The sequence below is a fragment of the Festucalex cinctus genome, chromosome 1 (assembly GCF_051991245.1).
Source record: "Festucalex cinctus isolate MCC-2025b chromosome 1, RoL_Fcin_1.0, whole genome shotgun sequence".
In the NCBI taxonomy this organism is placed as follows: domain Eukaryota; kingdom Metazoa; phylum Chordata; class Actinopteri; order Syngnathiformes; family Syngnathidae; genus Festucalex; species Festucalex cinctus.
Genome location: NC_135411.1, coordinates 69,029,328 through 69,043,983, shown reverse-complemented (window position 1 = coordinate 69,043,983; position 14,656 = coordinate 69,029,328). Strand labels below are relative to the sequence as shown.

Below are 14,656 nucleotides of genomic sequence, written 5' to 3'. Positions count from 1 at the left end.
ATTATTTTTGTGTTTGTAGGCTGATGGCGGAGGACAAGCGCGCGGTGTGGGAGAAGAAGGCCTTTTGCCAGACGGAGAGCGGCGCGCTGCCGCTAGTGCTGGCCAGCGCCCCCTGCTGGCAGTGGGCCTGCCTGCCCGACATCTACGCGCTGCTGGCCCAGTGGGCGTGTCCCGGACCTTTGGACGCACTGGGACTGCTGCACGCCTCGTGAGTACGGTTGGCCGGTGGGTTGGGGGTCGAGTACGCGCCGGCCCCGCCCCGCCCGTGACCGGCTCCGCCTTTCAGGTTCCCGGACCAGGAGCTTCGGAGGACGGCCGTCCAGTGGCTGGACGCCATCTCCGAACCCGAGCTCATTGACTTCCTGCCTCAGCTGGTGCAGGTAGACTTCGGCTTGATGGATGGATGGATCAATTGATTGATTTTTTAGGAATGTGATCAAGCAATAGGTTGATTTTGTTTTGTTTTGTTTCATTATTAATCATTACATTTATTTTATTTTATTTTTTTTGTCCATTCAGGTTTGTTTTGTTCATTTTTATGTTGTCATTGATTTTATTTTAATCAAATTTAGTTTTTTGATGTAATGGTTTTTATTTGTACTTTATTTAATCATAAAATTAATTTTATTTCATCCATTCAGGGTTTTTTTTAGTTAATTTTTATGTTGAGCCATTGATTTCATTTTAATAATCAAATTTATTTTTTCATGGATTTTTATTTGTACTTTATTGAATCATTAAATTAATTTTATTTTGTCCATACAGGTTTTTTTTTGTTTTGTTCATTTTTATGTTGTCATTGATTTTATTTTAATCAAATTTATTTTTTGATGCGATGGATTTTTATTTGTACTTTATTTATTTATTAAATTAATTTTATTTAATCCATTGAGGTTTTTTTTTTTTCCTTTTTATGTTGAGCCATTGATTTCATTGTAATAATCAAATTTATTTTTTGATGGATTTTTATTTGTACTTTATTTAATCATTAAATTCATTTTATTTTGTCCATTCAGGTTTTTTTTTTTGCTTTGTTCATTTTTATGTTGTCATTGATTTTGTTTTAATCAAATTTATTTTTGATGGATTTTTATTTGTACTATATTTTCATCTTTAATAATTTATTTATTTGATTCATTTGAATGTTTTTTTTTTTTATTGTATTTTATTTTATGATCTTTTCTCATTTTATTTATTCAAATAGTTTTTTGGAGTTTTGTTTTCATGATTGCAAATGATTTTGTTGGCTCTTCATTTTGCTTCTTTGTTTTTATGTCATTTTTTTCTTGTTATTCTGTTGGGTAATCGAGTGAATGTTGTGTTTTAATTGCAATTTGAATGTTTGGTTTTGTTGATACAGGCGGTGAAGTACGAGTGCTACCTGGACAGCTCGCTGGTGCGCTTCCTGCTGCGCCGCGCCATCGGAGACCTGAGCGTGGCTCACTACCTCTTCTGGTCAATTTTATTTTATTTTTTTGCCCTCCTTTGGCCACCTTTTTCGTTTCAACTCCCCTCCTTTTTGCGTGTCAGGCTGCTGAAAGACAACGTGCAGGACAGCCAGTTCCGCGCTCGCTATCAGCACCTGCTGGCCGCCCTGCTGTGCTGCGCTGGCCGCGGTCTCCGAGAGCAGCTGGACCGCCAGTGCTGGATGGTGTCCATCCTGACCAAAGTGGCCCACAGTGTCCGAGACGCCACGCCCGCTACCAGACAGGTAGGGCTGGGCGATATGGACCAAAACTTATATCCCAATATATTTTGGCTTAATATCGATATACGATATATATCCCAATATATATATATATATATATATATATATATATATATATATATATATATATATATATATATATATATATATTTTCCCCCCGTAAGAAAATTCTGAGTCGAAGCTAAATATAACCTGTCACGAATAGTTTTATTTAGGGATGTATATTTTAGCCGATAAAAAGGTCCGATATATTTATTAATGTCTGTACACTGTTTGCAACACGAGCAGCCTACAGTAGACCAAGTCGCGCTGATTACGTCATGTATAGACCACGTCGCGCTGATTACATCATGTATAGACCACGCCGCGCTGATTACATCATCTATCACGCCTCTCGTTCTTTTAGACCGGCCATCTCTAAAAAAAAAAAAAAAAAAGGCCGGCCGCCCCACACTACTGTAGTAGACTACCACATAGCAATCAACATGTCCTCCTCACCAGTGTGGTGTTTTTTTTTCTTCTCCATGGCAGAAGATCAAAACATTTTCAGCAAGGATTCTAAGAGGGGGAAAGAAGGCTTTTGCTCACCTGAAATCCGTCATGGCAGAGCCGTTTTGAACGAACGTGAATGAGGGAGCAATGAGGGAGCATCTGCAGCAGCAGCTAACGGTGCTAAGCTAACAAACCAGCAAAGCAGCACCAAGGCTAAAGCCATGAACGCCAAAGTGATGGCATTTATAGCGCTAGACAAGCAGCCGTTTTCTGTAGCTGACCCACGTTTTTGAGAGTTAATAGCACATTTGGACCCACGTTGCATCCTCCCAAGTGCTTGATTGACAATAACGGACTACAAGTAAGTTTCACCGCAGTTGGAGGGTGGGTGTGTTGTGCTGTAGAGTGCGAAGTGTCGCCTCTCCCTCTTTTTTTTTTTTTTTTAACTGCGATTTGCATGATTGAGTGAAGAGAGAGAGCACTTCACAAGGGTGGAGCCCCCCCAACCCCCCCCCCCCACACACACACACACACCTCCTGTACACGAAAGAGGAGGGCCTGGGGCCGCACGGGGCAATGAGTAGAGCAGAAGTGGAGCACACAGCGCAAGTTTAACTATATCGATATAGACGAAATGGCCTAATTTAATATCCCATTTAAAAATATATCGATATAATTTTTATATAGATATAGCGCCCAGCCCTACAGATAGGTCGGATGGCGATGGCATCGCCATCCTACGGAAGCGTAGAGCTGCCAATGTGGAGTAAACATTTTTGGCTGGCGACTATGTTCGAACATACTCGCAAATATGTTCGAACATACTTGCAAATATGTTCGAACGTATTGAAATACGTTCGAACATACTCGCAAATATGTTCGAACATAGTCGCAAATACGTTCGAACATACTCGCAAATATGTTCGAACATACTCGCAAATATGTTCGAACATACTCGCAAATATGTTCGAACATACTCGCAAATACGTTCGAACATACTCGCAAATATGTTCGAACGTACATGTAGGCTACATGCTACAAAGTTAGCATACCTTCCCATGATGCTACGGGGTATTATTTGCGCATGCGCGAGTGAAAACAAATCCAATTTTTTAGGCATTTGGGCCACGTTACCAATTCATTAGAAAATTAAGTAGACAAAAAAACAGTGTTTATTCGTAACTTTTACTATTTATTATGTCTGCCGTGCATGATTTAGGTTCGTTATTTTCGCCCCATAATGCAATGCGGTATGACGCTGGCGCACGAGTACCACAGCAATCGATTGGCGGGACAGAGCCTCGCCGACAGGGAAAAGCCAGTAAGTAAACATCGTTTGTTCATATTTTTTTTATGGCTTTATTGTTAAGTCGACCATGCATGATTTCCGTTTGGCCAACTGGTTGAATCGTATGCCAAACGCAGTGGTGACTTTGCCGTGAGCGACAACTCGCCATCTATCTATCGAAGAGAGACAGGAAGAAGGAGCCGCGCACATTGTAAGGCTCGCGGCAATATAACCGATTCACAGCAGCCTACGCATCATGCTAAAATAACTTCTTGACGGGCAAGCTATTGCAATCACGGTAAAATAGCCGTTGACGCCAGGTCAAGAATATATCACGAAATCACAGCTGTTCACGGCTAATTAACACTAGCAGGAGAAGAATTGCCAGTCAAGGCAAAATAACCACAGCCTTATGTTAAGCGCTAACGCTGCCCTCCATTTACCCTCGATTGGAAAACCCCCTTTCTGTCATTTTTGTTCCAAATGTTGAAGGAATATTTTAGGACAGGAGTCACCAAGGTAGTCACCGACCTCATAGGTAGCCTGCTGGCCTTTTCCAAAAATAGTTCACCGGTGATGGGGCATTGCGATTTTCTAGAGATGTTGTATAAGTAATGTTAATGTAAACAATGGTAGATATTTTGAGAAATAAAATGCTGCATATTGCTGTTTATCTGTTGTAAATATTGTGATCAGTGTCTTCACATAAATGAATGTCATGAATTATTAATAGTTTTCACAATTTCAAACAAACCTTTTTAGAATTAATTATTTTTTCAATTATTTCACTGGTTACTCACTGAACCCCTTTTGAATGTATTTGACCAATACCCCCCCCATAATGCCACAGGGTCTTGGCATGCACAAGTCTGCACAACAGGCACTAATCGGCAATCAGTAGGTAGACGGGATGAGCACACCAGCACTCCCAACAGAAAAAAGTAAGTGTGTCTATATAAATGGGTATATATTTACATATATATATATATATATATATATATATATATATATATATATATATATATATATATATATATATATATATATATATATATATATACACATATTTTTATAATGCTGACAATTTCTGAACGTCTCATTGACAGATTAACAGTCGGCAGATAATTGTAAGGAAATGGAGAGCGGAATGGAGGCACTCTGTGCATTCTTGCGACGCCGCAATATTAGCGAGGACAACATAGAAAAAATACAAGATGACAAAGTAGGTTGCCTAAAGATTTAGCTCCATTCACTGTTGCTAAATATTACACACTATGCTCTATAAATATACATAGCTCAACTGTCATGTTTATGAAAAACATTCTCCAAAGGGCTCTGCCTCTTTTGTGCTCTCGTTCCACACTTTGGCTGAGCCCACATTGATTGTCCCCTCAGCCCAAGAATATTACCCCCAATTCATTTGTGGAATTGTACGGAGCTAGTGCCAGGGTATGGAAAAAAGAAAAATGTATTTATTTAGTTATTTTTCTGGGAGAGGGTGTAATCTGTACCCACAGTTTAGTAATCTGTACCCACAGTTTAGTAACCTGTACCCACAGTTTACCACATCAATAAGAAACAAAAACGAACACTCAAATATTTAGACAAAAGTTTGATTGTTTTTTTTTTGTTTTGTTTGTTTTTTAAACTGGTGTAGTGTGCAGTATGAAACAGGTGAGAAACTCCATGCCATTTTGATTTTGTGGAAATGAGAGCAGGTTAAAATAAGTGTTTTTTTTAACTGTAGACAACCAGGAAACCATGGTCTTCACCAATGCAAAACTGAGAAAACACTGCCATCTTCAGGCCAGAAAATGCAACATGACGTCACTATACAGTTTGTTCTTTGTGTGTTCTTTTTCGTTTCTTATTGAAATGCTAAAAAGTACTTATTAGTGCCCCCCCCACCCCGCCACAAAAAAAAACGTTTTTTTCTTACCCTGTCACCAAAGAGGCTCCGTAGAATTTACCAAAATAAAGGGAAATGACACAATTCTGTGGAATTCCTGTCCCCGTGCTGAAAAAAACTTTACAAGGTTAAAGTATTATTACATATTCCATCCATCCATCTTCTTAACCGCTTGTCCTCACAAGGGTCGCAGGGGCACCGGAGCCTATCCCATTATTTCATATTTCATAATTTATATAGGTGTCATTTCAAAACATGTTTCAAAGTACATGCCCGTGCATCCTTGCAGTTGCCGTTTTTAGCGACCTTCTGCTTGTGTGCAGCAGATTTTGACGTGGCTACAAGCAGTTAATCACAAATCCAGGTGTGGAACAAAAAATTAATACAATTTAAAAAATAATAAAATTGCATTAAACAAGGATTTTGAACAATACGACCCCTACCTTAGATGTTGTGTGAACAATACGACCCCTACCTTAGATGTTGTGAACACGTAGCAGTGTCCATGATTTCACAGTAGCCACAAATGGTCTAAAAAAATTAATCTATTGAATGTGAGACACCTACAACTGCCTTGGTACATACATGTAGTACACCCAGCCTATGCACACAATGTTTAAGATGTTCTGAGTTCATAGTCTACCATTTGCATAGATTTGATAACTCTTGTATTAATAATCAGATTTTTGTTTGTTGTTGTAGATAGACATTTCCGTTGTTGAAATGATGGAAGACCGCACCTTGGCTACTTACATTCCTGTCTATGGGGACAGGATTGCCACTCGAAGATTTTGTCTTGAGTATCAAAGAAAAGGTCAGAAGGACACACAAAGGCAATCACTACTTGAAAAGCTCAGACGAAAGATGACGACTAACAACGCCTTGGATGAGTGATATATAGTAACACTGCGGCATATGTCAAAAAGTGATTTATGACCCCCAATAAAACAATGATTTATTGCCCCCCCCCCAATAAAACTTTATTGCCCCCCCCAATAAAACTTTATTGCCCCCCCAATAAAACCATTCATATCCTAGTCCTTTGAAGTAAGCCCCGCCCCCTTCCGCTTTCTTAGCCAATCAGAAGCCGTTATTTTGAATTAAGCCCCTACCCACTTGCCACCTTCTTAACCAATCAGAGGCCGGAAGCCAGCTTCTGTCAAAAATGATTGATGATATTCTGCACCCCCCTCCCCACCCCCCTCTTCGTCTTAACCAATCAGAGATCGGAAGCCGCCCCTCTCATCGTCTTAACCAATCAGAGATCGGAAGCCAGCTCCTGTCAAAAATGATTGATGATTTTCTGTTTCCCACAACATCAAACACATGTTTTCCGGCCCCCCCACCCTTCAACAAACAAATGATTCCTTTGAACCCTACAAACAGTAGCTTTTGTTGTTTTCCGGTCCCCCCACCCTTCAACAAACAAATGATTCCGGTCACCCCCCAACCGACTGTCTACGTACTTTCTTTGAACCCCCAAACAGTAGCTTTTGTTGTCCGGCTGATAATATTATTTCGACATCCTCGTGTTAATAAATTATTTTTTATCTTACAGGAAGGATCCTACCACCAGCTTTTGAAGCAACAATGGGGGGAGCGCGCCCCTGTATTCGAATTACTGATAAAGCTGCCTACTTTGAAGAACAAAGTGTATCAACCGAAGGGGGTTTCGTGCGAAAGGACCAAACTTCACACCCAGGATGTGCGTGCGTGAATGTAAATTAGTCACTTATTCTAGTTAAAGTGAATATTTAAAAAATGTTATCCATTTGTTTTATGTTTTTTAAAATAAATAAAAGAGACTTACCGATGTTTCGGAATATGAAGTCGCGTCTCCTTCGAGGGTTTTTTTTCATCCTTTAAAAATAAAAAAAATAAATAAAATAAAAATAAAATGTCGTCGGTTAGAAACAGACGGAGTTGGTTTTATAGAGGTGAAAAATAGATTATTCGTGCGTAAAGGGCGGTTATTTAACCCATTTTAGAATAGCGTCCTTCTTTTTCCTCAGGCTAAAAACTTGTAAAAAAAAAAAGCCAGAGGAGACCGCCTTGAGGGAGGTGTGACCCCCCTAAAGCCGCGGTAAACGGCGCCATCTAATGGGTAAAGGATGTTACTGCATATGGTCAGGGGTGGGAGATAAGGAGGAGCTACCTATCTCTTATAACCACGTCAAAGCGTATCACGTCATCAGTTCATACCCGCGTTGGATTTACCAAGAAGTTTGTCTTTTGAGGTCTCTGAAAAAACCGGCATTCACAATGGTGAAAGGTAATAATCTTTTTATTATTATTTGTATAGATGATATAAAACTATATCGCTATTATATTTCGTATCTTTCAGATACTGTTACAACGGCCGCAGAAGTGTATGATGCTTGTGAGTTTACTAAATTTTAATTATTCGTAATATTCTTCTTAATTTAATATAGGAAATTGTTTTAAAAGGTTCTCAGCAGTTCGACTTTAGCGATGAGGATTTTTCAAAAGAAGATTACGGTGAGCATCTACGTCTAGTCAAAAATATTAGTAGTGTATTGAATTTTAATGTATATTTTGTTTTTATTTTCTAGATTCTATAAAAGCCAAGGAGCTTTCAGTTCTGCATGAAGAGTTACAATCGTTTCCTTTACTCTGGAGAAATCCACCGGAGGAGGTCGCTGTTTTGGCTAACGAGGACTCAAGGCCGGTCGCGAGCGGAAGAGGCGAAGAAGAACCGAGAGCTGTTTCCGGAGAGGCCGCCGGCGCTAACGTATCGGAAGCCGTTCCTATTCCCCTCGTTTCAGGGCGGGCTAGGATAAATATCAGCAGATACGTGACAACGAGTGGTAAGCGAATGATATTTATCATTAATGAGAATTATATAATAAGATAAAGCGCATTCGTTTATTGTTACCGTAGAAATATGCTACGGCGTAATGTTTTGAAATACTACATTACCTATAATACTTACCGACTAGATTGTTTTGTTTTACTTTTTTAAGATAAAACCAATCTATGTATAACGATAAAATGAATATACTATTATGCAGATAGTGAAGAGGTCTCCGTCGTGGACGCCGGACAGGCCGTTGAGTCGACGCTGGAAGCCTCACGCAGACGCTGTGATTCCGACGAACGAGCAGTGACAGGCCGCCAGGGGAGGAGACGCCGACCGAATCCAGCCGAACGGAGATGCAGGGCAGGATGCAGGCTTCGTGAGGAAGATTGTATTCGTGAGCGTATTGAATCGATTAGACGGATTACACGTTTAGAAACGACTATGCGTATTGTACAGTCTATTATTAATAATTTTTAAATCCTTATAATGGAACGCTATGATGTGCCTGAGACGTGTAATATACCGACCGATTTGGAGGAAATTGTAAACCAGTTAAATGATCCCTTCGCGTCTATAAGACAAATTGATGATTTTGAAGACTTCTTCAGTCCAATCGATGCGGCTCTAGCCAGACTTAATCGAGCAAATTCAAACGGAGATGAAAATCATGAAGTACAGACACATGTTATTTCAGATAACACCGTAGCTGGTATATCTAATGAAATATCACTCCCATCCGTTTTGGCATTTGGTGACGGATTGGGAATAGACGATTCAAATGAAATTCAACCTGCTGTACATTACATAAGCGAACCGCCTCAATCCAACCAGCAGGTGGCTGACAGACGTTTTTCTACAACCAATTGTGTCACAATCAAATGAAACACAGCAACACCGATTACATAATTCGACGCATTCAAATGAAATACAACCTGCTGCAGCACAATGCATAACCGAACCGCCTCAATCCAACCAGCAGGTGGCACACATAGACGTTTTTCTACAGCCAATTGTGCCACAATCAAATGAAACACAACAACACCAATTTCATAATTCGACGCATTCAAATGAAATACAGCCTGCAGCAGTACATTACATAACCGAACCGCCTCATTCTAACCAGCAGGTGGCAAACATAGACGAAGCGCAACAACAACATCAACAATCAAATGAAACACAGCATCAGCAACCACCTACGGTACGCATACACGAAAATCAGGCAAGCGATGAGGATGTACAGGAGGGTGCGGGAGGTATTATTAGAACGAGGAGACCCGTTTTTAATAATACAGAATTCCGTAAACGTATTTATACACGTGAGTCCGATGAGCCCCTCGATTTTGCGACTTTTTATACAAATATAGGAGATAATATAAATGAACTAATTGACGAGGTAACTAGATCAACACATCCTGGTGATATCGTGCAAGTGGAATTAATTAGCGGTGATAGGAACGCTAACTGTTATCTGCGTCTTACCGACGATCCAAATATTTTAAACGATGAAGTTAATAATTTATTGGAAAATATAGCTCAATCTAATATAGAGATTTTAGCTAGCGACGAGATCCAAATGGTAGTACAAATTGTCCCGGATATGCGTGGCGCAGGCGGTGTCAGGCGCAAGCTACAGTTAACTACAAACGAAGAAATTTTGAGAAAAAAACGAAATTGTTTGTATATGACCTATAATGAAAATAACAAACTATGTTTTGCTTTAGCATTAGCCTTCTTGTTGGACGGGTCGTTAACGGAGGCCCAGGCTATGCAGAAAGCAGAGCATCTACAAAAATGCGTGGGGGTAAGCAGTCAAATATCAGTCAGTCTGAGAGACGTGCATAGATTCGAGACCTACATCAAACGAAAAATCGTAATTCTTTACAGAAACGATGATTGTAGGCCGATGTCTTTTTTTGAAACGCATTATCCAAAATCAGAGGATACTCTGTTTTTGTTATTGCTGAATGAACATTATTATGGCATAAAAAGGATTGAACGTTTTGTCGGACAGAGTTACTTCTGCCGACACTGCTACATGGGGCATTCAAACTGGCGACTTCATAATTGTGAAGGACGATGCGCGATCTGTCTCAACCCCTCATGTAAACAACAACCGCGAAAAATCGTTATTTGTCATGATTGTAACAGATCATGTCTAAACGATGAATGTTATGCCAAGCATAAAGAAAGCGGTCGGGGGATTGAGAGTAATTGCGACCTTTGGAAAAAATGTCACAATTGCGGTCTATTGTACTACAAATCAAAACATGCCTGCATACAGCCCCGATGTGTTATGTGTAAACAGGTGCTTCCGGAAGGGGGCGACCCGTTGCTTAATCCACATCATTGTTACATGCAACCCCTCAAAAACGAGCAGATTTGTAAACAAATAATCTACTATGATTTTGAAACTTGCATAGGGGCGGACGGTAACCATAAAGCATATCTGGTATGCGCAAAATTAAACGGCCTTGAAAAAGAATGGTTAGGGGATGATTGTGTGCGACATTTCATCGAATACTTCAGAAATCCACGCTTCAAAGGTGCTACCTTTATAGCCCATAATGCACGAGCCTTTGATTCATACATCTTAATTAACAAGATGATCTGCATGGGGGTTAAACCCGAAATTATTATGCAGGGCAGCAAAATCATCTGTTTCACAGATACCGACTATAATATGAGATATATCGATTCGATATCTTTTCTTACAATGGCTCTGAGCAAATTCCCAAAATCGCTAGGTTTCGAAGATCAGGTAAAGGGTTATTTTCCACACGCGTTTAGCTCTTTTAAAAATCTGGACTATGTAGGTCCATATCCTGATTCAAAATGTTATGGTGTGGAACGCATGACATCCACGCAGCGCGCTGAATTTTTTAATTGGTATGAAAAAGTGCGAGGTGGGATCTTTAATTTTACAGGGCAGGCGCTGATGTATTGTAAAAACGACGTCAACATTTTAGCGACAGGTTGTGAGAAATTCAGGGAGGAATTTTTAAACAGCACAGGAATAGACCCGTTTAAAGCAGTCACGATCGCATCAGCGTGCATGAAAGTTTTTCGCAGTAAATTCTTAATTCCTAACACGCTAGCAATTACCCCGACCGATAATTATAGGCGACAGTTCAGAGCATTCTCACACGACTCAATTCAATACTTGATGTGGGTAATGCATAGCCAAAATATTGATATCACGCACGCCCTCAACAGAGGCGAGATGAAGATCGGTCGATATTTTGTAGATGGGTATGCGAATGTAAACGGCGAACAGTGGGTGTTCGAATATCTGGGATGTTTTTATCACGGATGCGTCGAATGTTTTGACCCTAACCAAATTTGTCCTATGACTAAAAGACCTTTCCAAGAAAAATTTGACGCTACTGAAAAGAGAATGCATGAGCTAACTCATAATCACGGTGTTGAACTTTTTGTTATGAGAGAACATGTCTGGCAACGAATGAAACAGACTGATCCGAGAGTGAGAGAGTTTCTGCGCGAATCAAAATTCCCGGAACCTCTCAATCCTCGCCAAGCTCTTTTTGGGGGTAGAACGAACGCATTTGTTTTGCGGTACACAGCAGCGCCTGACGAACGTGTATTGTACGTTGATGTCACTTCTCTGTATCCTTTTGTCAACAGCACCTGTCAGTACCCTCTCGGGCATCCCATTATCATTCATAGAGACTTTGGTGACCTCAGAAAGTATTTTGGTTTCATCAAAGCCGTTGTCCTGCCCCCCAGAAAATTATATTTCCCTCTACTTCCTCATAAATCAGCTAGAGGTAAACTTGTGTTTACGCTTTGCAAAACATGCGCAGAACTTAACAACCAGAATAGCTCGTGTACTCATGATGACAAAGAAAGAGAGCTGGCAGGTGTATGGACGACACCCGAGTTCATTAAAGCTTTAGATCTAGGCTACACCGTCTCACAAGTTGATGAAGTATGGCATTTTAATGACACGAGTAATGATATTTTCAAACAATACATGAATACCTTTCTCAAAGGAAAGCAGGAATCCTCGGGGTACCCCTCTCACATCGTGGATGACGCAGGGAGAGAGAAATACATCTCTGACTACTTGAAGCACCAGGGTATTCAACTCGACGCTAGTAAGATAGCTCCAAACCCGGCTAAAAGACAGGTTTCAAAGCTATGCATGAATTCGACATGGGGCAAACTCGGACAGCGTGAAAATTTAAATCAAACAGAAATTGTAAAAAATCCGGATCGTTTTTTCAACCTACTGTTCTCAGGGATGTACGAGGTGAAATTTTTTCACTTCCTTAGCGATGATGTTTCTCTGGTACAGTACAAATACAACGAACGCGCACAAACACCCGCCTCTCCGACGGCTAACATTTTCATCGCCTGCCTAACAACAGCCTATGCCCGCTTAATAATGTATAGGTATTTAGAACAACTGCAGACTAGAGTACTTTATACAGACACTGATAGTTTGATCTATACTGTGAAACAGGGTGAAAACACTCTCCCGTTAGGCGATCTGCTAGGCGATCTGACAGACGAGCTTGATAATGACACTATCCAAGAATTTGTCTCCGCAGGTCCGAAAAGCTACGCTTATCAGACCAGAAACAAGGGGAAATTGGTCATGAAGGTGAAAGGTATCACGCAAACGCATGACACCTCTCAAATCATCAATTTTGACAGCGTGAAGGAGCTGGTCGACGGCTACGTCGACAGCATGGGGGCGCGACCAGGGATGCTTCATACCCCTCAATTCAACATTGTCCGAGATAAGAAGGGGTTTCATTTGAAAAACACTTCATTTATGAAAAAGTTTAAGGTGGTTTACGACAAACGTCGGTTGCTTCCAGGCGGTCGTAGCGTTCCATTTGGTTTTTGATGTGCATGTGTTTTTGTTTGTGATTGTGACTGTGTCGGAGCAAAACAAAAAAAAAAAAAAAAAAAAAAAAAAAAAAATAAAAAATAAAAAAAATAAAAATAAAAAAAATAAAAAATAAATATGAATCCGAACCACATTGATTTTGATACTAGATTAGAAACACCATTCTCATGTCTGGTCGCCGGTCCAAGCGGATGCGGCAAGACTTATTTTGTGAAAAGTATTTTGGAAAATTGTGAGCATGTCATGAAGTCGCCTCCTGAGAATATCGTCTGGATTTATAATTCTTATCAGGAAATGTATGATGAACTTGAAAAAAAACTGAATAAAAAGATAAAGTTTGTAAAAGGTCTCCCCGAAAGCTTTGAGGACGAATCTCTCTTTCCAGTCCATCTTTCGCACCTGATCATCTTGGATGACGTCATCTTCGAGGCGAGCGATCACCCGGAAGTGGTAAACATTTTTACCCAATACAGACATCATCGGAAAATGAGCGTCATGTTACTCACTCAAAACATTTTCCACCAAGGGAAGTATAGCAGAACAATCAGCTTAAACAGGAATTACATTATACTGTTTAAAAACCCTCGCGATAAATTACAGGCGAGTGTTTTGGCTAATCAAATCTACCCCACGCGTAAAAAGTACTTTCTGGAATGTTATGAGGACGCTACAAAAAACGCTCATGGGTATTTATTGGTAGATCTTACCCCCGCGTCACCAGATCGATTTAGATTGAGAACCGGTGTGTTACACGGGGAGTGGCCAGCAGTATATTTACCCAAAAGCTCGTAAGATGTCAAAACTTTTAAAAAGAAACGCCCCGCTTCTTAAATTATTGTTCCGTGCCCTCCCTAGCAAACGTAAACAAATTCTCAAACAAGCCCCCAAAGCCCTAGTGAAAGCGCTCTGTGAGATTGCTTTAAATCTCTTAAAAGGGCATATTCCTCTAAACCCGTCTCAATATAAGAAGCTGAGGAGGAGAAAGAAGTTTATTCGGATATTGGCCGATAAAAAAAACAGTCTCAGAAAGAAGCGTATGACTTTAGTTCAAAAAGGTGGTTTCATACTCCCTCTACTGGCCGCTTTTGCACCTGTCCTAGGCAGCATCGTCACAGGTCTAGTAAACAAATAAAACATGAGTTTGAAAACAGCTCAGAAAATGTTTTTAGTTTCCCCGCACCAACTGGAACGTTTAAGCAAACCCACACCCAATATTCGGGAGACAGCACAAGATGATTTGGACGTTAGAATGAGAGAGTTATTAGACGATCGTTCTATAACACAATATGAAAAACTAAGAAGATATCAAACTTTATTGCAACGGTATTTAGGACTGCTTAAACAAAGAGATCGTGAGTTGGTTCCGGTGGCTTTGACAGTTCCTAATCCGAGGGGGGGTTTTGAACGGGCAGGAGGTGGCGCTGAAAAGAAGGACGTGGAGGAGGAGGTGGGGGGAGAGCCGGGGGGAAGTGTCAAGACGAATGCGGATGAATGGGGTGAAATATTACAAACTATTCCGCAACGTCACCGCAAAAACGCCGAATATGTTTTAAGAAAAATAT

General features: G+C 40.4%; 1 protein-coding gene across 2 annotated transcripts in view; it reads left to right on the top strand.

Moving 5' to 3' along the window:
* The window catches only part of LOC144008276 (phosphatidylinositol 4-phosphate 3-kinase C2 domain-containing subunit beta-like), a 51,059-nt gene that overhangs the window by 18,613 nt on the left and 17,790 nt on the right, over positions 1–14,656 (top strand). Inside the window, exons 2-9 of one of the 2 annotated variants that reach the window (XM_077508257.1) lie at positions 20–208; positions 287–380; positions 1,361–1,455; positions 1,531–1,711; positions 3,420–3,521; positions 4,339–4,429; positions 4,595–4,710; positions 6,100–6,270. In XM_077508257.1, coding sequence (XP_077364383.1) covers positions 24–208; positions 287–380; positions 1,361–1,455; positions 1,531–1,711; positions 3,420–3,521; positions 4,339–4,389 — 708 coding nt within the window. In that variant the 5' untranslated portion in view covers positions 20–23 and the 3' untranslated portion in view covers positions 4,390–4,429; positions 4,595–4,710; positions 6,100–6,270. Of the gene's footprint in view, positions 1–19; positions 209–286; positions 381–1,360; positions 1,456–1,530; positions 1,712–3,419; positions 3,522–4,338; positions 4,430–4,594; positions 4,711–6,099; positions 6,271–14,656 lie in introns of those variants that run through there. The other variant, XM_077508258.1, reaches the window with a different exon arrangement.